General features: G+C 37.5%; 1 protein-coding gene and 1 long non-coding RNA gene across 4 annotated transcripts; one reads left to right on the forward strand and one right to left on the reverse strand.

The window, feature by feature from the left end:
- Positions 1–683: 683 nt before the first annotated feature.
- On the reverse strand, positions 684–24,815 carry LOC130711530 (uncharacterized). 3 transcript variants are annotated; one of them, XM_057561200.1, is made up of 18 exons: positions 24,652–24,815; positions 23,685–23,858; positions 23,122–23,303; positions 22,782–22,887; positions 21,989–22,065; positions 21,234–21,321; positions 19,435–19,621; positions 19,124–19,250; positions 18,216–18,296; positions 18,006–18,107; positions 17,741–17,836; positions 17,466–17,540; positions 9,092–9,211; positions 7,652–7,780; positions 1,733–1,810; positions 1,424–1,510; positions 1,190–1,276; positions 684–1,066 (listed from the first exon to the last, which is right to left on the reverse strand). In XM_057561200.1, exons 1-18 carry the CDS (start codon positions 24,704–24,706, stop codon positions 1,016–1,018), a joined length of 1,902 nt encoding a protein of 633 aa, XP_057417183.1. In that variant the 5' UTR covers positions 24,707–24,815; the 3' UTR covers positions 684–1,015. The 3 variants fall into 3 exon arrangements, 2 of the variants coding, with proteins under 2 accessions (XP_057417183.1, XP_057417182.1); XM_057561199.1 differs by having other exon boundaries at positions 23,122–23,315; positions 24,652–24,809; XR_009010710.1 differs by lacking the exons at positions 684–1,066; positions 1,190–1,276; positions 1,424–1,510 and adding an exon at positions 8,756–8,889 and having other exon boundaries at positions 1,790–1,810; positions 23,122–23,315; positions 24,652–24,809.
- On the forward strand, positions 15,799–17,130 carry LOC130711531 (uncharacterized). Its single transcript, XR_009010711.1, has 3 exons — positions 15,799–15,925; positions 16,086–16,155; positions 17,032–17,130. It is a non-coding gene; the product is annotated as an uncharacterized LOC130711531 (long non-coding RNA).
- Positions 24,816–27,854: the final 3,039 nt, after the last annotated feature.

The raw sequence follows: 27,854 nt of genomic DNA on the forward strand, positions 1-27,854 counted from the left end.
TTGTAAAATAAACTAGGAACAGTTTTTATTGCCTTTTTCAGTGTTAACTAGGTATCTTTATAGCCAATAGTCGTGAGACTAAACCCCCGCCCCACTGTAGCACACTAAATAGTAGGAGGATGAATGAATTTTTTTATTGCCTTGGTCCCATGACTTTTTGAACTTTAGTCGATTATTTTCAAAAAATTGGTCCATAAAAGTGGTGTTAGACACCAGTTAGCGTTAGAGATTTGTAAAGATTGGTGACTTCATAGCAGTAATACTAGTTGGCATCTAGGTGGGATATCAGAGTTCCTTTGGAAAGATGGTGTTTCAAGTCATGTATGTATGAATATAGAATTTGATGCAATAGAAAAAAACGACAAAAACGTATGAGTATTAAGAACAACAAAGAATGAAAATAAGGAAATGAAAGACGTGTTTTTAACTTTGAATTTTCCTCTTCTAAAGTAAACTTATTTCAAAAAAGTAAGGAATGCCAATTATCGATAAGAAAGTCACTTGCTAATATTACATGCATAAAGCATGAATTTGTTAAATTTACTCTTTAGATTTTATTTTATTAATGATTGATATGCCGCATGTTTTCTTTTAGAAAATGAATTACTCAACCAAATCCATTTTAAAATTAGAACCAAATTAGCAATCATTTAATCAAGTGATTCCAAGTTCCAGCTTCAAAGTTTCAATAAAGTAAACAAATGATAGACTGAAGTTTTCACCAATAGCCAAAAGTAGAGAGTTATCTACTATATAGTTCATGGACATGGAATCTGATCTGAAGTGTAAATACAAACTTGGTACACCTAATTCCATTTTTCTTATTCTTAACACTCACAATAGCACAAATAACCAAAAATGAAGTATTGGAAATATTTTCAGCAATTTTATTGAGTTTGCAGCTATTTTTCAGTAACATTGGACGACAATCTCTAGACAAGAGCTGCAAGGTTAACTTCTCCTTTCTGTATATGAAACTGATGGAATATCATGAGGTAATTTGACATGTATTGACTCATAATTTGGCCACTTGAGGAAGGAAGGCCGGGTCCACGCCGACAACAACCTAGAGAAGTTATATCATTAGATTGTTACAGACAACATCAAAAGCCTTATCCTACTAAGTGAGGTATGTTCCAGATAAGTAACGAAAGCAAAATAGCACCGGGCTTATTTAGAAAGTAAATACCTTCCCAACACTTTTTCCTGAATGGAGATGCTCAACAGCATCTGCAACTGAATGGAGGCCTATAAATTTCTTTGGATCAACAACAACCTGTATGAAGTATGAACAAACAAGAAAAGTTAAGGAATACAAACTTTAAAAGCATCGCAACTGCGAAGGATAACAACTAGCAAACCACAGATGAATATACTGTAAAATTCTTTTGTTGATCCTTAGATATGGAATACATAAAATTACCTTTAGCTTTCCCATGGAGTAAAGATTAAATAGTCTGTCAAGATGTTCTTGCCACAGGTGACCATATTGCACCAGGAAAAAGCCAGCCTGAAAATTTAAAATTTATATGACCATAAGAAAACAAATTTACAGGAAGAAAAAAAAAATCAAACTTTACACAGGAGACTAATCTTCGGATAAAACTAGTTCAGGAAATCAAGCTACCTATGTAACAAGAATAAGTGAAATTCAAGAATGGAATCAGGCATCAGAAACAACAAAAAGCACTGGCTGCCTACAATTGCATAATTCCATCATATTGCTACATACCACAGTTTGGCTCTTCGCCAAGAGCTTCTCGCACAGACCAGGATATTTTAATGGCGTCCAACCATTTTCTCCTTGATACTGATATAAATGAAGACAACAAATATGAAATCAATATTATTCATTAATCAATATATTTCTAATAAGGACAGAAACAGCTAAGCAAAATTTATAATCCAGCTCCATACACTACTCTAGGAGAGGAGTAATACTATTTAGACTTCACAGTATAAATGGGATAGATTCTAACATCAGGGGAATATATACAAATATATTATGGTAATATAAGTCAAATTTTCATCCAAGATGATAGAAACTCAAATATTCAAGGGAACTTGGGCCTTGGTAAGCCCACAATATGGAAAGTCTACACGAGAAAGAAAGGGAAAGCTGCTGAGCTGTCCAAAGGCCAGGAGAGAAGAATGAGTTAGTTAGGGAGTGAGTATAAGGAATGATGAGGTGTGGTTGACAGGGGGCATCGAGGACTGCAATTCTGTTATAGTGAGAGAGAGAGGAATCTCTTTAGAGAGAGAAAGCCATTCGAGCTTCTCTTTGGGTTGTTAGAGTTTTCTAGCAATACACTACTATCCTAATCTGTATTTTCCTTTTCTTCATCAATACAAACTTCGTTTCAGTCTCTTAATTCATCTATAGTTCCTGTTAGTCTCTAATTACCTTCATCAATTGGTCCGACCTGCCGGATCATCAACACCATCTTCTGAACCAGTGTTGGTAGATGCCACCCAAAATGACTGATCGAATGGAAGCTCTGGAAACTCAGATGGGTACAGTGACTGCGACGCTGCAGGAACTAGCACTCCAGATGCAGCAGCAGAGTCTAGTGCTTACTGAGCTCAGTAAGCAAGTGGGGAAAAAGGTGGTCTACGAAGGGGAAGCCTCGACAGGGGACTCCAATCTGGGTGAGTCGCGCCTCGCCGGGAAGAAGGTGAAGCTACCCATGTTCGAAGGAGATGACCCAGTGGCCTGGATTACGCGAGCGGAAATCTATTTCGATGTGCAGGGCACACCAGATGAGTTACGAGTGAAGCTGGCACGTTTGAGCATGGAAGGATCGACGATCCATTGGTTCAATTTGTTGATGGAAACAGAAGATGAGTTATCTTGGGAAAAGCTCAAACGAGCATTGATCGCTCGTTACGGAGGACGTCGGTTGGAAAACCCATTTGAGGAGCTGTCGACGCTTCGACAACGCGGAAGCGTGGAGGAGTTCGTGGAGGCATTCGAGCTTCTCTCATCTCAGGTGGGAAGGTTACCGGAGGACCAATACCTGGGTTACTTCATGAGCGGGTTGAAACCGACGATTCGTCGACGCGTGCGAACTCTAAATCCAAGCACTCGCATGGAGATGATGCGCATCGCAAAGGACGTAGAGGATGAACTCAAGGAAGAAGATGAGGATGAAGGTAAACGGGTTGTAAAACGACTTGGGTACGAGCGTTCGGGTCAGGGAAATTGGGCCGGGTCGTTTGCTAACAAGAGTGGGCTGGGAAGTAAAGATGTGGCCCGCTTTTCTAAACCCGGTGGGTCAAACCAGACCCGATCTTTCAGTTCCGCTGGGTCCAACGCGAGTGTTTCCTCGCCGCCGGGCTTGACAGCGCGCAAGAGCGACGGCGACCACCGCTCAGGGTCGTCGGAGCGATGGAAGGGGGTCAGAAGTTTCCAGGTGGACAAAATCACCGAGAGGCGGGCCAAGGGGTTGTGCTTCAAGTGTGGAGGGAAATATCACCCCACCTTGCATAAGTGCCCAGAACGATCCCTGCGAGTCTTGATTCTTGGTGAGGGAGAAACCATTGATGAAGATGGTGAAATCGTAATGCTTGAGGAGGGTGAACCTGAAGTGTGCGAAGAAGAGGAAACTGTGGAGTGTAAACTCATGGGAGTATTGGGGTGTTTGGGTGAGCATCAAACCATGAAAATATTGGGTCAAGTAGGTAGTGTGGAATTGCTGATCTTAGTGGATAGTGGAGCAAGCCATAATTTCATTTCACCCAAGGTCGTCGCTGCACTGGGTTTGATAATCACTCCTTTGTCAAAGAGCATCAAGCTCGGAGATGGGCATAGGGTGATGTCAATTGGGATCTGCAAGGGAATCAAAGCACGACTGGGAAAGATTGAGATTGTTATTGATGCATTGGTTTTGGAGCTGGGGGGACTGGACATGGTGCTAGGTGTGGCTTGGCTTAGCACTTTGGGAGAGGTGATAATGGATTGGAAGTTCTTGACTATGCAGTTTGTGTATGGGAATGAAGTGGTAAAATTGCAGGGTATGAGGATCAAGGATAGCAAGCAAAGCAACCTTCACGCATTTCTCAGCAACACTCAGGGCAGAATACAATTAGAATATTGGGGACCTCAACTGCAAACCTCAGAGATGGCTAAAGCAGTACTCGAAGTACCTTTGATGATCAAGAATGTGCTGGAGGAATTCCAAGCAGTTTTCTCCAAGAAAATTCAATTGCCTCCTGTCAGAACCAAGGTGCACCAAATCAATTTGATTCCAGGTCATGGAACTATCAATGTTAGGCCCTATAGATACCCACACCATCAAAAGGAGGAAATTGAGAGACAAGTGGCAGAGCTGATGGAAGCTGGAATCATTAGGCCAAGTATGAGTGCCTATTCAAGTCCTGTAATCCTAGTGAAGAAGAAAGATAAAAGCTGGAGAATGTGTGTGGATTATTGAGCTTTGAACAAAGCTACAATCCCAGATAAGTATCCTATTCCCATTGTAGATGAGCTTTTAGATGAATTAAATGGTGCTGCTATTTTTTCCAAGATTGACTTAAAGTCTGGTTACCATCAAATTAGAGTCCATGAAGAGGACATTCCTAAAACTGCTTTTAGGACTCATAATGGTCATTATGAATACTTGGTAATGCCATTTGGGTTGATGAATGCACCAGCAACTTTTCAAGCTATAATGAACGACATTTTTAGGCCCTACTTGAGAAAATTTGTCTTGGTCTTCTTTGATGATATTCTAATCTATAGTAAGACTATGTTAGAGCATCAAGATCACCTTAGAACTGTTTTGACAGTGTTACTGGATAATTGTTTTGTAGCAAACCAGACTAAGTGTAAATTTGGATGTGCACAAATAGACTACTTGGGCCACATCATTTCAGGAGCTGGAGTTGCAGTGGACCCAGAGAAGATCCAGTGTATTGTGGATTGGCCAACACCCAAAAATGTCAAAGGAGTGAGAGGGTTCTTGGGCTTAACTGGCTACTATAGGAAGTTTATCAAAGACTATGGCAAAATGGCAAGACCACTCACTGAGCTGACCAAGAAAGACAATTTTTCTTGGGGACTTGAGGCACAGAAGGCTTTCCAACAATTGAAAGTAGTCATGACAAGCCCTCCTGTGCTAGCTTTGCCCAACTTTGATGAGCCTTTTGAGGTGGAATGTGATGCAGCAGGGAGGGGCATTGGAGCTGTGTTAATGCAAAAGAGACAGCCCATAGCTTTTTTCAGTAAGGCCCTGTCTATGGGGAATTTGGCAAAATCTGTGTATGAAAAGGAGCTGATGGCACTGGTTTTGTGCATCCAACACTGGAGGCACTACTTGTTGGGAAAGGTTTTTGTGGTGTATACTGATCACAGGAGTTTGAAACACTTTTTGCAGCAGAAGATAACTTCTCCAGATCAGCAGTGTTGGTTGGCAAAGCTTCTGGGTTACCAGTTTGAGGTAAAATACAAGCCAGGGCAAGAAAACAAGGCAGCTGATGCTCTTTCAAGGTGCTTTGATGAGGAGGAGCTCAAAACTCTGTTGTCTTTTCCTGTGTGGGAGGATAGGAAGAAACTTTTGGAGGAGATAGCCAATGATCCTTACATTCAGAAGTTCCTTCAAGAAGTTCAGAGTAACCCTCAGTCCAAACCTGGGTTTGTTGTTCAGCAAGGGGTTCTCTTGTATCATGGCAGATTGGTACTCTCCCCCACATCTCCCTCAATTCCTTGGCTGTTGCAAGAATACCATAGTTCTCCTTCTGGGGGACATTCAGGGTTTTTTAGAACCTATAGACGACTGGCAGATTCACTCTATTGGGTAGGCATGCAGAAGACAGTTAGAGACTTTGTGAGATCTTGTGATGTCTGCCAAAGGCAGAAATACAGTTCCACATCTCCTGGGGGTCTACTACAACCTCTTCCGATTCCTAATGCAGTATGGGAGGATCTCTCTCTAGACTTCATTACAGGGCTTCCTAAGTCAAAGGGTTATGAAGCAATTCTGGTAGTGGTGGATAGATTATCCAAATACAGTCACTTCATCTTACTCAAGCATCCTTACACTGCCAAATCTATTGCTGAGGTGTTTACCAGAGAGATTGTAAGGCTACATGGGGTGCCAAGCACTGTCATCAGTGATAGAGATCCCATTTTTGTTAGTCACTTTTGGGCAGAGCTATTCAAACTGCAAGGGACCAAATTGAAAATGAGCTCAGCCTATCATCCTGAGACTGATGGTCAGACTGAGGTCATCAATAGATGTTTGGAGAGTTACCTCAGGTGCTTTGCTTCAGATCATCCTAAGTCATGGTCCTATTGGGTCCCTTGGGCTGAATTTTGGTACAATTCTACCTTCCATAGCTCTACGGGTTTGACTCCATTTGAAGTGGTCTATGGAAGGAAAGCTCCCCCCTTGGTAAGGTTTCTCTCCAATGAAACTAAAGTAGCAGCTGTTGCTTTAGAACTAAGTGAAAGAGATGAAGCTCTAAGGCAACTAAGGGCACACTTGAAGAAAGCTCAGGAACAAATGGCCAGTTAAGCAAACAAGAAGAGAAGGGACTTAAATTTTGGAGTAGGGGAATGGGTGTTTCTTAAGCTCAGACCCCATAGGCAACATTCAGTAGTTAAGAGAATTAACCAGAAGCTGGCTGCTAGGTTCTATGGCCCATTTCAGATTGAAGCTCAAATAGGGGCTGTGGCTTACAAACTCAAATTACCAGAAGACTCCAGAATCCACCCTGTTTTCCATGTGTCCCTCCTGAAACGAGCAGTGGGAAACTATCAGGTGCAAGGAGAATTGCCTAGAGACTTAGGCATTGATGAAGCTGCTGATGTGTATCCTGAGTCAATACTGGGCTCCAGGACTATCAGGCAAGGAGACAGAGAGGTCCATCAAAGTTTAATCAAGTGGAAGCACAAGTCCTTAGATGATGTAACCTGGGAAGATGATGAGGTTCTTGCAGGACAGTTTCCTGAATTCTGCCTTGAGGACAAGGCTGTTCCTAAGGAGGCAGGAGTTGATAGAAACTCAAATATTCAAGGGAACTTGGGCCTTGGTAAGCCCACAATATGGAAAGTCTACACGAGAAAGAAAGGGAAAGCTGCTGAGCTGTCCAAAGGCCAGGAGAGAAGAATGAGTTAGTTAGGGAGTGAGTATAAGGAATGATGAGGTGTGGTTGACAGGGGGCATCGAGGACTGCAATTCTGTTATAGTGAGAGAGAGAGGAATCTCTTTAGAGAGAGAAAGCCATTCGAGCTTCTCTTTGGGTTGTTAGAGTTTTCTAGCAATACACTACTATCCTAATCTGTATTTTCCTTTTCTTCATCAATACAAACTTCGTTTCAGTCTCTTAATTCATCTATAGTTCCTGTTAGTCTCTAATTACCTTCATCACAAGACATCTGAGATGGGTTACAGATCAAGAATACTATGATCCATATAACTTGTGGATTTGATAATGAAGGCCACAATAATTAAAATGCAATTTTCGTTATACTTAAATGAGGAAAATCCAATGTATTACTCGAAATATAGAATCACAAAATGAATCAGCAGCACCACTACCTCTTTAAAAAGGGGTAGTTGTGCAGAACTTTACAGAGGCAGTGAAACTTTCAGAAGTGCAGCCGGGTAAAAAATTGTGGAATGAGATGAAAAATAAAATAAAGGAAAACCTGAGAAATCATGCCAATAACAATGAGTCGTCCATGGACTGCCAAAGCATTCAAGCATAAGTTGAACATGTCACCACCAACGGACTCATAGATGATGTCAACACCTTTGGGGAACTCTTTCCTTAGAACCTGCAAAATTAGTCAGAAATTTAACATGTTGATAGGAAGTAGTTTACATGATTTATTCCAATAAAGTCGAGAACCAAACCAGAAGCGAAACAGAACAATTATTACTTCATCAATCTGGATGAAATCTTGTACATCTTAAAGAAAGATTTTTCCAGGGAAAAGAAATCCATAGGATGCCCTTTTTCACTTAAACTGGAGCCCTGATTTGAGGATTGGTTATGCATTGAAAATGTAAATTATGATGTTTACTTGGTTTTCAGTATGTAAAATATTAGAACAGTGTATCATCTTCTCCTCCACTTTCCTGTCCTTTCAGCTATGAATTATTGTTCTTGGGCATTTAGAACCAGTTAGGCTACGTGGAGTAAGTTTTACTGCTTTTGCCAGCAAATGTAGTAAGTCGAGAATGAAAGCTGTTTGACAAAGCCTATTTGCATAAAACGAGGCAAATTTCTCAACAGAGATGATGTACCACTACTTCATGCAAAGTTTTAAGATGGATTTCTAATTGCCTTCAATTCAGTGAAAGGTTAATATTCTCTGGAATTCGTGGATTGTCGTTTATTTAATTTTTGTTTTTAGGCTCACTGGGATGTTGCTCCTTCCTTTATACAGCTAATGTACAAGAGTTTCACTCCCTTGGTGCCGTTGCTCCATGAAATTTTAGTTGTGTGATGAAAAAAAACAAAGGACAAACAAAAGAAAGAAGCTTTGTTGATGTCTATCAATAGTATCAGTGACATATTCTGGAAACTTCGTCTCAAAATTCATTTGACATAGCACAAGAGATAGTATAAGCAGCTCCTATCATGAATATCATTAGCATTATTTGTAGGAAACACAAGAGCCATTTGTTCAATGTTTCAGCGAGCCATGTAAATCAAGTATCCAAAAACATGTGAATGTCATAATATGCTTGTGTTGATTCAATGAATGTGCTCTTATAGGATCTTAACTATATGCACACATGCATACCTTAATATGCCAAAAAAGTTGTAGACCAGACCACAGATACCATAAAAAGGAGAACTAGAGCCACGACGTATAGGACCAGAGGACTTATTTACATAGATGGACCCATTCATCATCATGTTACAAAGTAGTTCTTTCTGTAAATTGAGAGAACCCACTTATCTATTTTAATAAAACCAAAAATGAAAGCAGTTATGATTAGCAAACAAACAATAATAAAACCAGTTCCCCACCTCGTAAGTCAGCTACAAAGATAAACAGATAACGTAATATGCTATCGTACTCACAGTTATGGTTCACAGAACACTAAAAAAGTTAATAGGATTGAAAATGATATACCGTTTTTACATCTTCACTATGATAGTCTATGACTCTGTCAACTCCCAACTCTTTCAGAAGCTTGGCCTTTGCCGCACCTCCACAAGTTGCAACCACTGTATTACCTGCTAATTTTGCAAGCTGCATAAATAATCCAAATTACTAGACCAGGCAAAGAAACTTCTGCACAAAAATATCAAGTAAATTTTAGACTAGGGAGAAACGGCCACCAAATTATCTATCTATTAATTGATTTGAGCGAACTTCATAATTTTCCTAACTATTTTTCACTTGTTTATTTTGCACAAACTAATACCTTGCTATTACAATCCACCTGTGAAGTCTTAAACTGTTTGAAGTCAACATATAGTCTATCGTAACTACTATTTTTCCTTTCTTTATTTCATATACAGAGGACAGCTTATTAGAGTCCAAGAATCGAAAATGAAATGACAAGAAATTACACACCATGTCTCATATAATAATTACAAAAAGTCAAAAACCCAGCTTGCAAAAGAGCCCCACTATACAGCAAGATAGGCTAATGCATGAACTAGACGAGAGAAGAAATAAAGCAATCAGTGATAGTGGAGAATACATCAAAGGAGAGAAAAACAGCTATCCAGTCTAGCAAAACACCATGTTATTCTTGCTTTTGTTAAAAGATTAGTAGTGCTATGTAGTATTTTCCTTAAAATAGTGGTTAGTTATCTTTGGTCTCAAGGAATCAAGTGAAAATATGCAAGAGTTTTTGTGTCATCTCAAGAAGTAATATCAGTGATAAATGTCTGCCGACATATTAAGAGCATGACAAAAATAGAAAAAATGATAGACACAATAATCTGCCAAATTATGTCAGAAACATTACGTTTAGTTAGCTGTGGCTCTGCCTATAAACGAAGAATATAGAATCCAATTTGTTCAAACATATAATTCCCAGATACATGCATATGCATATGGTTGATATTAGAGAGTATAGGTATATTGTTGATATGAAAATATCGGTTTCAATGTGTAAGTGTGTGCCAGCTGGAATGCCAGCTGGACACAACTGAAATTTCTGTTAGTAACAGCTGTATACAGCTGTCAAGTTTGTTAGAGTCAGTTATCTTTCTGTTAGAGGAAGTTACTGTTCAGTTAGCTTATTCAACAAGCCACTGCATCCTATATAAGGATTCAATCTCTCATTGTACAATTCAGTTTTATCATAGTGAAATATTCAGATGCAAATTCTTTTTCTTTTCTCTGATTCTTCTATCATGGTATCAAGAGCCTAAGATCCATGGCTATGGATTCTTCATCACCTTCTATGCCTTCTTCTTCTTCCTCAAGCTCTCTCTCTCAAGCTTTCTCGCACAAGCTCAGCATCAAACTTGATGATTCCAATTTCTATTCATGGAAACAACAAGTGGAAGGAGTCATCAGATCACACAAACTTCAGAAATTTGTGCAAGATCCACCGATGATTCCTGAGAAATTCTTGACTGAAGAAGACAAAATCACAGAAAATGTGAATCCTCTGTTTGCAGATTGGGAGCAACAGGATTCTCTTCTCTTTACCTGGCTTCTTTCTACTCTTTCGCCTGCAATTCTTCCAAATGTGATTCAATGTGTGCATTCCTATCAAGTTTGGGAAGAAATCCACTCGTTTTTCAATGCCAAATCAAGAGCTCAGTCAACACAGTTGCGGAATGAACTGAAGAACATCACAAAAGGTACAAAAACTGCTTCTGAATTTCTGCAACGAATCAAGACGATTGTGAATACTCTTGCTTCGATTGGAGAACCTGTTACCTTTCGTGATCATCTAGAAGCAATTTTTGATGGACTCTCTGAAGAATACAGTGCTTTGATGACGGTTATCTACAACCAAACAACCTACTTCACGATCTCAGAAGTGGAAGCTATGGTGATTTCGCATGAAGCGCGATTCGACAGGATGAGGAAGAAACAACTCGCAGACACTACTTCTGCGGTGTTTCTTGCACAGGCGCAGAATTCACCTTCTTCTTCCACTGCTCCGGCGCCGCCACCGCCACAAGCTATGTGGACTCAGCCCGCTCCGGCACCATCGTCAACGATGGCGCAACCTCCTGCTACCAGTGTCGCTCCCTCTCAGCCAGTCGATACTGCGGTTGACTCAGGATATGGAAATCGCGATGAACAAAATCGCAATTCTGGTGGTTATGGCAGAGGGCGTGGTCGCGGGAGAGGACGCAATGTCCAATGCACCTACTGCAGTAAATGGGGCCATGACGCTGCATCTTGTTGGTCGCGTCCCTCAGGAGTTAGTTCCAATGCTAATTCCAGTGCTAATTCTGCACAATCTGGGAATTCTGGTTCCAATTTCTCTGTTCCTGGAGTCAATTTAGGGTTTTCCCCAATGCAATTTGGGGGTTTTCCCTCTATGGCCAATTTTGGGTTTCCACCTTATGCTCCATACAATTCAATGCTTCCTCAGTATGGTTCTAGTGTTCTTTCACCGTCTAGCATGCCTCCATGGTCACCTTGGTGTATTCCACCAACTCCTTATTCACATGCTACTGATATGCAAGGTATGCAAGCTGCTGGCATGTCCTTTGTTCGACCTTGGCTTCCTCAGGGGCAGTTTCCAGCACCTACTGCTCAAACTCCTCAGTTTCCTAGACCACCACAGCAGCAGGTCTCTACTGGAATGCATCCTCAAGCTATGTTAGCTACTGTTCCTGCACACCACTCTTCACCTGTGACTTGGTGCCCTGATTCTGGAGCTACACACCATGTGACTAATAATCCAGGCATTTTTGTGGATCATGTTCCATCTTCATCACAAGAACAGCTTTTGGTGGGCAATGGTCAGGGACTGCCAATTCAGTCTATAGGTTCAGCTCTTCTTCCTTCTTCTTTTAATCCTACAGCTAGTTTAATTCTTAAAAAGCTTCTTCTTGTGCCTTCTATAACTAAAAATCTTGTTAGTGTTAGTCGTTTCGCCCGTGATAACAATGTTTTCTTCTCTTTTCATGCCAATCATTGTTCTGTTCATCATCAGGACACTTATGAACTTCTTCTTACTGGTACTGTTGGAGATGATGGTCTATATTACTTTGATGGACCACTCACCAAGGCCAGCTCACAACCACAGTCTTCTTCTCCTTTGTCTTCTATCCAGGCTTGCTTAGCTTCCAAGTCTGCAGCAAATAAAGCATCTCCTGCTATTGATTTGCAATCTGCAACTGTTTCTCCTATAGTTCCTAGTCTAGTTCCATGTAATAATGCTGATTCTGTCAATGTTTCATCTACTGTTTCTGATCTAGTTTCTTGTAATAGTGGTAGTGGTATTTCAGTTTATGATTTGTGGCATTCAAGATTAGGTCATCCTCATCATGATGTACTTAAACAAACCCTTTCCTTGTGTAATATTTCTGTTCCAAGCAATAAAAGTGTGTTTTCATTTTGCAAAGCTTGTTGTTTAAGTAAGCTTCATAGATTACCTTCTTCTTCTTCCAATACAGTTTACAATACTCCCTTTGAGCTTGTTTTTGCTGATTTGTGGGGACCAGCTTCTTTGGAATCCTCTTGTGGTTTTTTATACTTTTTAACATGTGTTGATGCATGTACTAAGTATACTTGGGTTTTTCCCTTGAAGAAAAAGTCAGACACTTGTGCAACTTTTATAAATTTTCAAGCCATGGTTGAGTTGCAGTTTGGACACAAACTTAAAAGTGTCCAAACAGATGGGGGAGGGGAGTTTAAACCCTTGACCTCACACTTTCAGAAGTTAGGCATCATTCATAGACTAACCTGTCCACACACTCACCATCAAAATGGTAGTGTTGAGAGAAAGCATAGGCACATTGTTGAAACTGGCTTAGCCTTGTTATCTCATGCCTCAATGCCTTTGCAATTCTGGGATCATGCTTTTCTTGCTGCCACTTATCTCATAAACAGAATGTCTACTACTACATTGCAAGGTGCTAGTCCTTACTTCAAACTGTATGGTCAATATCCAGATTTTAAGAGTCTCAAGGTCTTTGGTTCAGCTTGCTTTCCTTTTCTAAGACCTTATAATTCCAATAAGTTGTCCTTACATTCAAAAGAGTGTGTGTTTATAGGGTATTCCATTAATCACAAGGGCTATAAGTGCTTGGACCAATCTGGGAGAATTTATATCTCCAAAGATGTCCTTTTTCATGAACATCGTTTTCCATATCCTATTCTTTTTCCTACTGATCATTCTTCTTCTTCCTCAGCTGAATTTTATCCTTTATCTACCATTCCAATAATTTCACACACTGCACCACCTAGTTCTCCTGTTTTGGCAGCTTCTGGTCATTCCTCACCAGGTCCACAAGATTCTCCTCAACAACAGCAGCCTCCAAGTGCTACACTCTCAGCTGATGACCCTTCTACTTCAACTCCAGCAGTTGTTTCACCACCTGTACCTTCATCCTCTGCACAGTCAGCTGATACCTCTGCTTCAGTGGTTGCTGCAGCTCCTCCAGTGATTGTCAACACTCATCCTATGCAAACAAGGGCTAAAAATGGGATAGTTAAACCCAGACTTCAACCCACACTGTTGCTCACTCACCTGGAACCTACTTCTGTCAAGCAAGCAATGAAGGATGCTAAATGGTATAAGGCTATGCAAGAAGAGTACACAGCTCTTATGAACAATGGCACTTGGACCCTTGTTCCTCTTCCAGCTAATAGAACACCAGTTGGTTGCAAATGGATTTACAGAATCAAGGAAAATCCAGATGGTTCCATAAACAAGTATAAGGCTCGGTTGGTGGCCAAAGGATATAGTCAGGTTCAAGGGTTTGACTATTCTGAAACTTTCTCACCAGTGGTGAAGCCTATCACAGTAAGACTCATTCTTTCTCTTGCCATTTCAAGGGGCTGGCCATTACAACAACTAGATGTCAATAATGCCTTTCTTAATGGAGTGTTAGAGGAGGAAGTGTACATGGTACAACCTCCTGGTTTTGAACACAAGGACAAGAATCTGGTTTGCAAGCTGCAAAAGGCCCTCTATGGTCTTAAGCAAGCTCCAAGGGCCTGGTTTCATAGACTAAAAGAGGTTCTCATCAGGTTTGGCTTCCAAGCTAGCAAGTGTGATCCTTCCTTGTTTACTTACTATTCTTCTCAAGGCTGTATCTATATGCTGGTGTATGTAGATGATATCATCATCACTGGGGCTTCTATGTCACTTATTCAACAATTAACAGCACAATTACATTCCATCTTTGCACTCAAACAATTGGGTCAGCTGGACTATTTTTTGGGTGTTCAAGTCACACATCTTTCCAATGGCAACTTGCTTCTCAATCAGACCAAGTATATTTCTGATCTCCTCACTAAGGTCAACATGCTTGATGCAGCTGCCATTTCCACTCCCATGCAATGTGGAGTCAAACTGTCCAAAAATGAAGGTTCTGCTCTCAAGGATCCTACTGAATACAGAAGTGTGGTTGGTGCCCTTCAGTATGCAACTATTACTAGGCCTGAAATCTCTTTTGCAGTAAACAAAGTGTGCCAATTCATGGCACAACCTCATGAGGAACACTGGAAGGCTGTTAAAAGAATTCTGAGGTACCTCAAAGGTACTCTAACTCATGGTATTCTTCTTCAACCTTGTTCCATGACCAGGCCTCTTCCTCTCATTGCCTACTGTGATGCTGATTGGGGATCTGACCCTGATGATAGGAGGTCTACATCAGGGTCCTGTGTTTTTCTAGGCTATAATCTCATTTCCTGGACAGCCAAGAAGCAATCCTTAGTTGCAAGATCAAGCACTGAAGCAGAGTATAGAAGCCTAGCCAATACTACTGCAGAACTGTTATGGGTTCAATCCTTACTGACAGAACTGAAAATTCCATTCACTATTCCTACAGTCTATTGTGATAACATGAGCACAGTGCTTTTGACACACAATCCGATATTGCATACTCGCACAAAGCATATGGAAATGGATATATTTTTTGTAAGGGAAAAGGTCCAAGATAAGAGTCTTCTAGTTCAACATGTACCCTCTGAACATCAAAAGGCAGACATATTCACTAAGGCCCTCTCCCCAACTAGGTTTCTACTGTTAAAGGACAAACTGAATGTAGTTGACAAGCAAGTGCTTTTGTCACCTCCTTCAGTTTGAGGGGGTGTATTAGAGAGTATAGGTATATTGTTGATATGAAAATATCGGTTTCAATGTGTAAGTGTGTGCCAGCTGGAATGCCAGCTGGACACAACTGAAATTTCTGTTAGTAACAGCTGTATACAGCTGTCAAGTTTGTTAGAGTCAGTTATCTTTCTGTTAGAGGAAGTTACTGTTCAGTTAGCTTGTTCAACAAGCCACTGCATCCTATATAAGGATTCAATCTCTCATTGTACAATTCAGTTTTATCATAGTGAAATATTCAGATGCAAATTCTTTTTCTTTTCTCTGATTCTTCTATCAGTTGAGAAAGGTGGCATTGGAGTGAAACGATCCGTACTAAAAATATATATATATATATATATATATATATGTATATATAAGGGGAAATAAAATATAAAAAAAAAAAGAAGAAACTAACCTACCAGGCATTTTAAAGCCAACGCAGCCCCCACCCCATTCTAAAATCAAAACCCACGATCTATATCCTTTTCTCTCCCTCGGTTTCGTCTGCGACAATGCCCCTCACCTATTCTCTTCTTCAATCTTCTTTTCTTCACCAAAAAATTACACCAAATACAACCATAAAAGTACCCATTCATGATGAGGAATTTGGGGTTTTGAGTGAAAGAGCTTCTGAGATAATTTTTTGGAGTCAAAGTTTGCGCTATGAGAAAATGGAGGAGTAACCACCTCTTCTGAATTGCTCTTTGGATGTTATTGAGGTATACCCACACCCTATAGATAATATTATAACACATTTTAGAATTAAGCAGAATTATTTTTAGGGCCTTAGTTACATATATGGGAATTTTATGGTTGCTCATGGGTAGTATGTCAAAAGGGTAATAAATACTGAAGGTTTGAAGTTGATTCTGTGTTCAGATTTGACGGCAAGTGGATCGTTCGGTGGTCGTAGGATTGCTGAAAGCAATCATGGATATTCTTCATAGTTGTGAGTGGTTTTCAATCATTGTGGCATAATTTTATTACTCTATAATTGCTATTTTTTATTACTTTGGATATATTACCTATTCATTTGAAAATTTGGGGAAACATGCATTTAAAGTTCTCCAATTATTCCATACTTGAGTTTTATTATTAAGAGGATTTTGAGTATGTTTTATGAACTGATATGAGAAGAGAATTACATTGGTTTAATTTTGAAACTATGTGAAATTGAGATTGTGAACTTGAAAAGCTTTGATGAGCATTGAAATTTGATGTTGAGATTGTTGATTAGATTTGATATGGTTTGAGAAAATGGTTTTGGGGATCCTTGATAGAACCCCGTAGCCGTTAGCGGAGGTAACAGCCTAGGTGCACCTAGCTAGTTTGATTCCGGGAGGAGAGGGCTATCCGTTAGATGGAGCCGCTAGTGCACGGAGAGGGCTATCAACGAGATGTAGCTTCCCCCGATGATATGATATGATACGACATGTGATATGAGAGAGGAAAGGGTTATCCGTTAGATGGAGCCGCCCCTATCGGAGAGGCCATCCCTTAGGAGGAGAGGGTTATCAACGAGATGGAGCCGCCTCACGGTTCTACATGTGTGACCCTATGATATTAAATTTCTGGTTTTATGTTTCATATCTGGACATGATTTTAACTGTATTTATTTGAAGTGGTTATTACTGAACTTTATGATTTTTTTGTCAAGTTCATGGTTGAAACGATTTAAACTGGTATTATTGATGATATAAACTGTTTGTACTGAGTTGAGAGAGGAAAACTCGTGCCTATTCTGTTTCCTCTTCCTGTTCATGGTGGTTGTTGACTGCTCACTAAGTCTTTGTGACTTACCTCATTCCTTATTTTCCCTCCACAGATTTTCAGGCAACTAAGTAGCAGACTGTTGTCAGTTTCAGATCATTCAGCTTATTTCCTTTGGCAGGTTGTCACATTGGTGTCTTTTATTTAATCTTGGTTATCTGCAGCTATAGGGAGTCCTAGGTGGATTTAAATTTGGGGTTGTTATTTTTTATTTTATTTTTAAGAGTTGGAACTTGAGTGCTCGAGTTGATTTTATATTTTACTTGAAATACTGGCTATGGAAGAGCTTATTGGCAGATGTTATTTGTAACTATTGAAAATATAAAAGAGATTCTGCTGAATTATTATAAAATATAGAGAAACATGTATATTTTTTTGAAAATAGTTTGGAAAATGATTTTGTGAGACTGAGGCTTGCCATACTAGGGTGTTAGACTGTGCGCCGGTTACGACTTAGAATTTTGGGTCGTGACAGAGTTATGAAGGTACCTGAACAGCAAATTGACCAGTTCCTCCTGCCGCAGCAGTAACAAGGACTACTTTTCCAGATTCCATCTGTCCTGCCTTTGCAGCGTAAAACAACTCCTATTAGTGAACTCAATCAAGTAACAATTAACTGAAAGTCTGGAACTAAATTTAAGCTTCGGAATGGTATTAAATCATTAAAAAGCTAGAACTACAATGATTTATGAGATAACTAAAGTTTCCAAAAATAATAAATTAGGATACATCAGAAGCAATGATGCGATCTGATATTAGTCAACCTTTTCTAGCGAAATTGACGCTGTTAATCCTGATGTAAGCATTGCAACAACTTCTGGATCAGGTCTAGGCACTGGAAGGGCATGTTTCGAAGGAACCTAACCCAAGTAACAAGACAACATCAATATTAACAACATAAAATAAGTATCACCTAAGTATCATCACATCAACTTGATAAAAATAACTCAGAAGCAGTAGATGGCAAGAACAGTGATTATGCCATTAATATGAAGGAAATATATTAACAATGTGGGAAGAACAGATCACCATCACAAACTCAGCATAGCTTCCGAAATTCATGAGCGCACAAGGCATGCCAATTTTCAAGTCAGTAACAGAATCCCCAACTGCTGCAATTATTCCTACAGACTAAATGTAACATGAAAATTAGGTACAGGTATAAGTAGAGTTGCTGCATCAAAATAGTAGACGTCATATCATATTGTTATCAAGATACACTAGAGGAAATATATTTACCTCAAATCCTGCATCAAATGGTAGACGAGAAGCAGTATCACTGTTGTTGCCACCAAAATAGCGGCCTGAACTAAAATTTACCTATCATTACAAATTCAAGTTAGAATTAATTGTTGATAAAATTACATGTTCAAGATAAAGTTAATTTTAGAATATCTCCTAGACCTAAGATCCTTCTGTGAACATTCACGTCAGCATTCAAAAAGCGGTGTATGGTAGGACCAAACTTAGTTAAATAAAAACTAAAAAGAGTGAATGGCTCAATTAATAAAACTAGACTTCGAAGTTAGCAGAATCAAATTGAGAATACATTGCTGGAAAATACTAGATTCTGCAGAAAAGCTAAGGTGTAGTAAACCAAGGATCTTAGGTTAGGTGTAAGGCTAACAAAACAAGCTTCTAATTTTCTCTTGTCGTCTTGATTTTCAACTCATAAAACACCTACTTACAAAGAAATGTCACAAAGTTTCAAAGAGTTGTAATAAACTTGAACCATAAATATACAATTCCTTATTTTAAAGGAGCAATTTCAAATTAGTTTAGTGTCTTACTTGTAAGGACTAGTGCTTGGATTGATGGAATAAAACATGTATGATTAATTTAGAAATTTCAGAATTAACTTATAATATAAATGTATACTAGCTTTCTCTCGAAATTATGGTCTTTCTAAATATACAGAAAAGTCATGACTCATGTGTATATACTAGTTTCTATCTAAACCATTTATTAAGGTAATGCATGATTCTTCTAGTCAGTTAATTTAACAACCAAACCAAGGTTTTATCCTTATGCCACAATAGAGACTAGTTTTCTGTCAGGAAGTTGCTTGGACATGTCTCTGAGACAGATAATTCAGAAAATAAATTAATATGCATACACAAGTCATCTAGAAGGATATAGAAACTTACATCACTAGCATTTACACCAGCATAAAGTATCTTCACAAGAATGTGGTTTGGTTTGACAGGTAATCTAAGTGGTGTTCTGACTATGCTGGTAGCGTTCCGAAAGTTGTGAGTCAAGGTCTGAACAACTCTGCAAACAGTAGACAGCTATCTAAAACCACAAAATAACCTATTTTTCAATAAATAAAATCATGAGAAGACAGGTCATTAGATCAGCCAACTTGAATATAGGACTTCACTCTTTCTAACACTATGGAAATAGAAAATAAACATCTTCCAGAGGCATATATAAGAGACAGCTTTCATATACACACATTTTCTCAAAACTCTCCGGGAGTTTAACTGATGGAGCTTTGAATTCAGATCTTCTCCTGAAACGTGCAGAACGTGTCAAATACTTTGCTTCTTCTGATGGGGTTGGCCAGTACTCCATACCTCGACGATTTGTAATCCATAGGCAATGGCCAGCTTTACTTTCATCCGTGATGAGCTCAAAAGCACCTTGAGAGGTTAAAAGACATTCATATCAAATTTATTTGTATACTAGAAAATTGATTAATCACTGATTATTAACTCAGTGACATCAAATATAATATGCTTAGAACATCACACTGGCCTCTTCTAAAAGTAAGGTCATATTGCCTATAAAAGGTCCGACCCGTCTTTTGACCATGCCACGGTGGGTTGCCCTTTATTATGAGAGAAATGCTAACAACAGTCATTTTGACACTTTCTTTTCAACACATTTTCTCTTATTAGTTATTAGTTGAAATCCATAAGGAATCCACTTAATCATATGATTTAGTGATAGGAACAAGTTATATAAAATATGAAACTCAAGAGTGCTTCTCTTCACATGATAATCCTCGATAAATCTGAAGTATTCCTTTGATGGAAATGTTACCAACACACTCTTCCGAACACACTCTTCAATATATTTCCTAGGATTGGTCTATATTTTAAAAAGCCAACACACTTTTCTAAAAATGGTCAATCCATGTTGACTTTTTTAAAAATAGACCAATCTTAGGAGGTGTGTAGAAGAGTGTGTTCAAAAGAGTGTGCTGCTAGCACTCCTCATTCCTTTAAAGCAAAATTCTCCACCAAGTCAAATATAGAAAACTCTTACTGAAGAAAAATGAATACCATATAATAACTAACGAGGAGTGCTAGCAAGGAGCAAAACTCTAAACAAACTCTCTAACGTACTCCAAATTTTTAGTTTATTTTTTAAGAATTCTAACACATTTTATTAAAAAAGAGACAAATGTGGTCACTTTTAAGGAAATCAATCAATCACTTGAAATGTGTGGAAAATGTGTTTAAAATCTTTGTGTTGCTAGTATTTCTCATAACTAGAACGTCTCAATGTTTACACTGAAGGTCCAGAGGCTCAATAAAATCAAACAGCCTAATACATAATTCCTATTATTCTAAGTTGGAATATGATAATCTAAAAATTGAAAAGAAGTGCCTTAAATATAAAATAACAAAAATTATTCCCAATTAAAGATATTAATCAAGGAACTGAAAATCAAATAAAATAATAAAACTAAATGATCCAATTTACGTCAATGGGTCATGAAAGATATTATTGCTTTAATAACGTGTTTTGAAGTTATAGGACTATAGGTAGAGAAGGTGAGAAAGAGGTACCAGAGTTATCAAATAGTATTCTCTTAGGTAAATTGACATGATACAAAATACAAAATACAAAACACTAGCCTCTAATTATATTAGTACTAGACTCATAATTCTAGTCCAACAAGAAAATATTAAGAAATATAATGTAATGTAGAATTTACTCTTAAAAGATCATGTAATATGCTCTAAAATATTCTACTATACATATGCTGATATAGTGAGATATTTACTTGATATTTGAATAGAAGACAATGCACTTCAAAAGATAAAAATTACTTTGGAAGATTGCATGCAATGCAAGAGGTGGTAACAGAAAACTAATCCACCACGCTTCCAAAACTTATGCAATATTCACCATATAAAGCAGAGCTTTAGAAAATGTAATTTACTAAGCTATCAAATACAAGTAGACACCCCCACACTCTATTTACCAAGCCACATGGCAGAACAAGGAACTATACTGACTTACCTTTCACCACCATTTCCATAGGTACGAAGCCCCCCATCAAACCGATGAGTTTAGAATCCACCTTTAAACCCATCTCAGTTTCAACAAACTGCACAAAACTTCCAATAAATTATACTAAATTGTAATGAATAATTATAGTAAATTTTGATATGTAAACCTGAACACAGTTATCAACCAACACATATTAGCCCTAGTTGCACAAAGCTCTATTCTTTGTAAATAAGGTCTCGAGGTTGAGTTTTACGAATGAAACAGAAAAATGCAACCCCCACTTCCAACAAATATGTTCACTTTTTCTTGAGGCTGACAAATAGGTTAACTAACTTGACTGGATGCCTATCAAAAAAAAAACAAAAAAAAAAAAAAAACTAACTTGACTGGAAGAGTTAATACATTTGAACTGACTTTCGCATACCAAGGTCTCGTACCAAAAGAACATTCAACTAATTTAAAACCGACACTAGTTAACTTCACAGCATTGGGGGGAAATTCCTGTAAAGTTCAACTAACTTTGAATCATTCACACTCACTTTCTCTTACGTCTCATTTCCACCCGCATTCTCTTCCTATCTCTCTCTTCTTTTTCTATCACATTAACCATCTATCTCTCACTTCTATCTCTTATATCTCTATCTCTCTCAGGGTGGAACTCAAATTGGAGTGTGAATGGATTATTTTCCAACTTCAAGAGAATTTAATATTTACACAGATTAAAGATTAATAAGATAACTCTGTTATTCTGATACAATCCTTACCTCAGGGCAAAGCACATTGACTCGAATTCCTTGGCGTTTGTACAAACGAAGTGATCTAGAAAACATAACAACACCACCTGCAGGAGTAATGTCTCAGGAAGCAATAGTAAATTAATTTATTCAAATAAAAGAGATGGAGATATAAAAACCAAAGTTAGTTGTTTTAACTTAATTTTCCCTTGGAAACAACTTTTCAGGTAAAATCTCTTCTCCCGGCATTTTGATCATAATTAGAAGTATTTTAACTATAAAATAACTTAATCCACATTGAAGGAGATGCCAACATCTGTGACCTGTTTTCTCTTCTTGTATTTTTTGGGCTAAGCAAGAAATTTATTAGAGAGAAAAGAGAAGAGATGCAACTCAGAGGACCACAAGATATCTCAAGGTTTAATGATTTTGATCACAGCAGCTACCATTCTCAAATTTAAATTTTGAATAGTGCCAGAATTTGCAGAAATTTTGGAAAATAACAATAAATGGAGTGTATACATAAAAACTTGTGGTATTTATCATAATTATATCATAAAAGCAAACACTGTATGGATAGCAGTGGTAAATTTTAGCACAGGGTAACAGCGGGTCTTTTGCTTCATCTACACTTCAAGCACAGTAGTCATCTGCAGAATGCTGTTATTAACAGCTTCAATTTTTTCTTTTTAAAAAAAAAGCTTCAATTTTTAAGTTGATTATTTGTTTAAGCTCTTGTGTGGCATATTTATTTTTAACTTCAACAGAAAGTTCAAGGATACACCTTAATCAAAGTTGAGTTGGTAAATGGTAAATGACAAACCTTTAGAGCCACTATAGATAGGGTCAGCATACATTGGATATAGACCAGAAGCAGAACCCAAATTGATGATCGCACCAGGCCTTTTGGCAGCTTCCATGGTTTTAATCTATTGAAATGAAGATAGCCAATGGTACAAATAATAAATGGTTTAAAACTTTTTTCCAAACAGAAAATGATGAACTAATATATGATTTATAATGTGATTATCATATCTAGGGAAGCAAATTACGATGTTTTCCTCTCTAAGGAAGTGAACCAACTTTCTTATGGCAGCATCAAGTAGAATATTTACTTAAACGATATTCAGAAAAACCAAAACCGTGTTACATTTCTTGCTTACCGCGAGGCGAGTGCAATCAATAACAGCAGTGAAATTCACATCAACAGTGTATCTCCACGAACGAGTTCCATCCGTTTGATCCTTATTGAATGGTATAGGATTACCAATCCCCGCACTGTTAATACAAATGTCTAGTCCTCCATATGTTAACAAGTGCTTTTCAAATGCAGCTGCTAGATCCCCTGTTGGTGACTCTGGATCAATACAATGTACACCAGCGAAAATAAAACTAACAAGCATATTTGCAATATTTATATGCATATATTATGCTTCCTCATGGTAGTTGGAACATGAGGAAGCAAAATACATTTTCTAAATCATGAAACCTTATTGTTTGCCTTCTACCATGTAAATCACTGTAAGCATAACTATCTTCCAGTTATATGGTGTCACTTCACTTCACATAATGGAAACACAATATTTGCAAAGGAAGAACAAAGTAAAGTTTGATTAGGAACATAAACAAGACCAATAAGCAGGCAATTCCAACCTCCAGAACTGTGGATCATGGGGTTTGTCTGCTATATTTCTTGCTAATAGACATTACACAATAACTCACTTACTTGAGTTAGACACATCGCATTTCACAAATATGGCAGACGGATGTTCTAACTTGGAGTGAAACTTGGAATTGATTTTTTCAACAAGGGTTGCGACTTCTCTTCCTCTTTCTTCAGAGAAATCGACAATTGTGATAAACACACCCTTCTCTGCAAGAGCCAGGGCAAGACCTTTGCCTGTACAAAAAAAACAAACAGAACCAGAGAACCAAATTTTAAACTCATTAACAGCATAAAAAATATTTTACGTGTTATAGATTAAATTGCATCAACCATAACTTTACAGATGTCTAAAAAAACAGAAATGGCTAATCAAACCTATCAAAGAACCAATTATCCCAAAAGCTTAAGTTGTTGGGTAAGGGTCACATGGATGGTTTTATATTACTATTTCTAACACGCTCCCTCACGCAAGAACCTGTTTAAGCTTGAAGCATGGATAATGCACAGGTCCACCTAGCATGTGCTGATATTAAACTTTTAATTGCGGCAATGATCGAACTCTAGACTGTTTAGTTATAGAGACTTTGATATCATGTCAAACAACCAATTATCTCAAAAGCTTGTTTCTTTTTGTGAAATTGTGACCAAAACTTCAATTAGCCGAATCCTCAGAACTAATATTTCATACAAATGCAGAGAGAAGAAGAATCAAACATTGGATGAATCTAAAAAAATTATATGTCCTTCTTTTTGTACTTTATGCTATACAGATTGATTATAGAAATGGAGAAAGTGCTTCCGCAAAATAGTGAAAGAATCATAATATGAAAGGTCACTGTGGATCAGAATTGAACTCGTGTTACGTTCAGAATTGAACTCAAATCACTGTATCATCGATTTTTGTATCACTTCCTACAATTCAAGCTTGTTACGATCGATTTTTGAATATCGAAAACAGGGTGTTGAATTGAAGCGTATAACTATAGATATGATCGGTGTTAAAGGAAAAGACGGAGGGGTAGCGTACCGATTCCGGAGGCACCTCCGGTGACTAGCGCTGATAAACCAGCTTTGATTTCCATTATCTCCGACGTTCTTCGTTTTCCGAGATTGGATAAAAGTGGTCAACTGGTCGCACAGTGGAGACACAAGACAATTTGTAGCTACGTATTAGACAGATGCGGACACGGAGTTATGTACACGTGAGAATAGGAAGTTATCATATTAATAAAGAGGTTAAATATGTTTTAGTCCTGTACAATGATGATAAATTGGATTTGGTCCCTCCAAAAAAATGTTCTTACCTTTTTTCCTCAACTTTAATGAAATAGTTAAAATTTGCATTTTATGGTGATTTAATTTGAAAGAAAAAGTTTATTGAATGCGAAAGAAGTCGAGATATAGATCATCTTGACAATGGATTAAATACAAAGCGACGTAAAATGAAAGCAACACAACAAAAGCAACAAACACCAATCTACAAGATACGAACACACAAAAAGACCGCAAAAACAAAATGCAAACCGAATCCACACAAACCAATCAACGCGCACTCCCAGACACTTCATACTTCTTCGGATGAGTAGCTCTGAGATGCACTACACAAGCCTGAAGAGTCTCCTCGTTAGTACCAGAAAAGACAAGTACGCAAAACTTCTCCATCTTCAGCATGCCCTGCACCCTCTCAAAAACTTCCCCATACCGTTGGGAGTCCCAAGTAGCTTCCTGGGCCATCCCATGCTGTCATTTTCAACGGTCCTGCCAAGTCTCTTTTCTAGGTTCACGGGAGAAATTTATTGCAGATGAATCTTGTTTCCCTGTGTTGATTCTTTGGCCAGAGGTCAAAGAATAAGTATTGAGGTTGTGTTAAAGGTGACAATATGGGTCCAATTTGTATGATGGTTCACTCCACTATCGTTTTGAGGCGGGTTGGGCTCGATATGAAACCTATTACACAATATAATGAGTATGTTTTTTGTACATCGGAAAGATAAGTTACAACCTTTAGAGATTGATCCTTGAAGTTCCCCTACCCAACTCATATATTCCCTAACTCTGATCATTCGAAGACATATAATGAGTATTTAATAGAAAGTAACATTTTCTATTTTTTATGTTATGCATTTTTCTAGTTCTTTTTATTTTATATATAATTTACATATTGAATATTGTCCTATAATAAATAATCTCGAATTTAAAATTTTATACAGTACGTTAAAATATTTTTCGTCAATTTTTTATATGAATATCTTCTATGTAGAGTATATATCTTAATATGTACCAAAAAAGAGTATATCTTATATGAAGAGTATCTTCAGTCTAATGAAGAAAAAAAAAACTTACAAGTATTTAATAAATTATTTATCGTTAATATCAGTGCCATTTGGGAAAGTGATATATTTTGGGAAAGTGATTGCTGCCGTCTTTCCATATTGTTTTTGCCGACACAATTTGTAAAGCGTGACTAGTATAAAATTTATACTACTCTGATTTTATTTATTAGGGTAAAGGTTCAAAGTTCGAACCATACGATGACTTATTTACTAATATTACTAACAATTAACATTTCTAATAAAAAAGAGTAAAAAAGCTATCACGCACAAAGAAATTAAAGTCGTTAAATGCAATAAGTTCATTCTAAATTAATGTTAAACTTCCAAAATTATCATTGTCATATTATGTGTAAGTGATATAGGAAAGTGTGATTAGACTTGATGAATGAGATGAGAGACAATGGTAGCGTTTGGTAGACAGGTGAGAAGGGAACGAAACAAGACATATGGGTTACGTTATGTGTTAGTTATGCTTTTAAATTGAAACGGAACAGGACAAAAGGCTACAGGAACAAAACATTTTGGTTCCGTGGAAAAGGGTGGAACAGAAGGGAACGGAACAGAACAGACTCTTAAAAGTTTTACACAGTCAAAAATACCCCTAATTTATATTTGAAATATTTTGTATTTAAACAGTTTAAAATCACTTCTTAAAGTGAAAAACACTTATTATATTTGTAGACAAAGTTAAATAATTTCTACTTAAAAAAAATCATTTAAAATAAAATCAATTATTTTTGTCAAAAGTAAAATTACTTTTTTTAAGCAGCGACAAACGAGCCAATTAGAGTGTGTTTGATTCAACTTATTTTTGAAAAATCACTTTTTAATAAAAAAAATCACTTATTTTAATCAAAAATGACTTTTTAAATCAAAAAATAATATTATGTTTGTTTCGTCTTTTTTTTTAAAGCTGAAAATAGATTATTTGAAAAAGCTACTTTAACTTATCATAAAATTCTATTTTGATAGACGAGAGGAGATTAAAAAAATTGATTTTAATTAGAGTAGTCAAACGCGAATCAACTTATGCTTTTCTCAAAATCTCTAAAAATTAATCTAACAAACACACTTAAAATAGTTTAAAGAAATAATCAAATTTGTATTTTTTTTCAAAAACACAATAAAACAAATTAATATAATATATAAGTGATTATTTTAAAGAAATAAGTGATTATTTTATTAAATACGCAATAACAAACGGTTTCTATGCATGTTCAATTTTTTATCCTCAATCAAATATTAAACATGCAGGGTTATATATGTAATTAAAATTATAGTTATGTTCTAATGACTTGGAGTTACCAAACACAACACACAAAACATTATTGTCCTGTTCCATCCAGTTCTGTCACGTTCCGTTCTGTTCTGTCATGTCCTTTCCGCCACCAAACGCTACCAATATATTAATGAGTTGCATATTTTACTAGTTCAGAATTATTAAGAGCAATAATGTCAAAAAAAAAAAATTAATATGACACAAACTTCAATTTGGTTCTTCTAAAAGGGATCAAGATAAACACCTCGTTTGGTTCTTATAACTAGGATCAGACGTAGTATTTACAGTTCAAATCCTCCCTATCAACATTACAACAGATACAAAATGCAGTCGCACTCAGATGGTTGCGATGTCGTTTAGCGTTCGTAGGCAGCGCTTCCTTTGCAATCGGCCAAGGGTGGAATTAATCTAATCTTCTCAGGAACCTTGCACTTCCAAAATTGCCTCCAATTTCATGTGTGTCGGTGAAGTTCCAAGCTACCATTCCATAAGAAGAGCTAGTAGTGTAACAACCATCATGAGTCTCTTCCAACGAATTTTATGGGGACCTGTTTTTTTTTTTGATAGGCAAATGCTATTTGTTAATAATGTTAGTAAATTAGTTCCTTCATCGGGGTT

Source organism: Lotus japonicus, chromosome 4 (genome assembly GCF_012489685.1).
Source record: "Lotus japonicus ecotype B-129 chromosome 4, LjGifu_v1.2".
In the NCBI taxonomy this organism is placed as follows: domain Eukaryota; kingdom Viridiplantae; phylum Streptophyta; class Magnoliopsida; order Fabales; family Fabaceae; genus Lotus; species Lotus japonicus.

Excerpts from the sequence above, each read along its gene's own strand:
- LOC130711530 (XM_057561199.1), bottom strand. The coding sequence starts at position 24,706 with ATGGAAATCAAAGCTGGTTTATCAGCGCTAGTCACCGGAGGTGCCTCC. Across the intron at positions 19,622-21,233 it reads TATGGAAATGGTGGTGAAAG|GTGCTTTTGAGCTCATCACG; the intron begins GTAAGTCAGTAT and ends TAACCTCTCAAG. Across the intron at positions 18,108-18,215 it reads CATTTGATGCAGGATTTGAG|TCTGTAGGAATAATTGCAGC; the intron begins GTAAATATATTT and ends TGTTACATTTAG.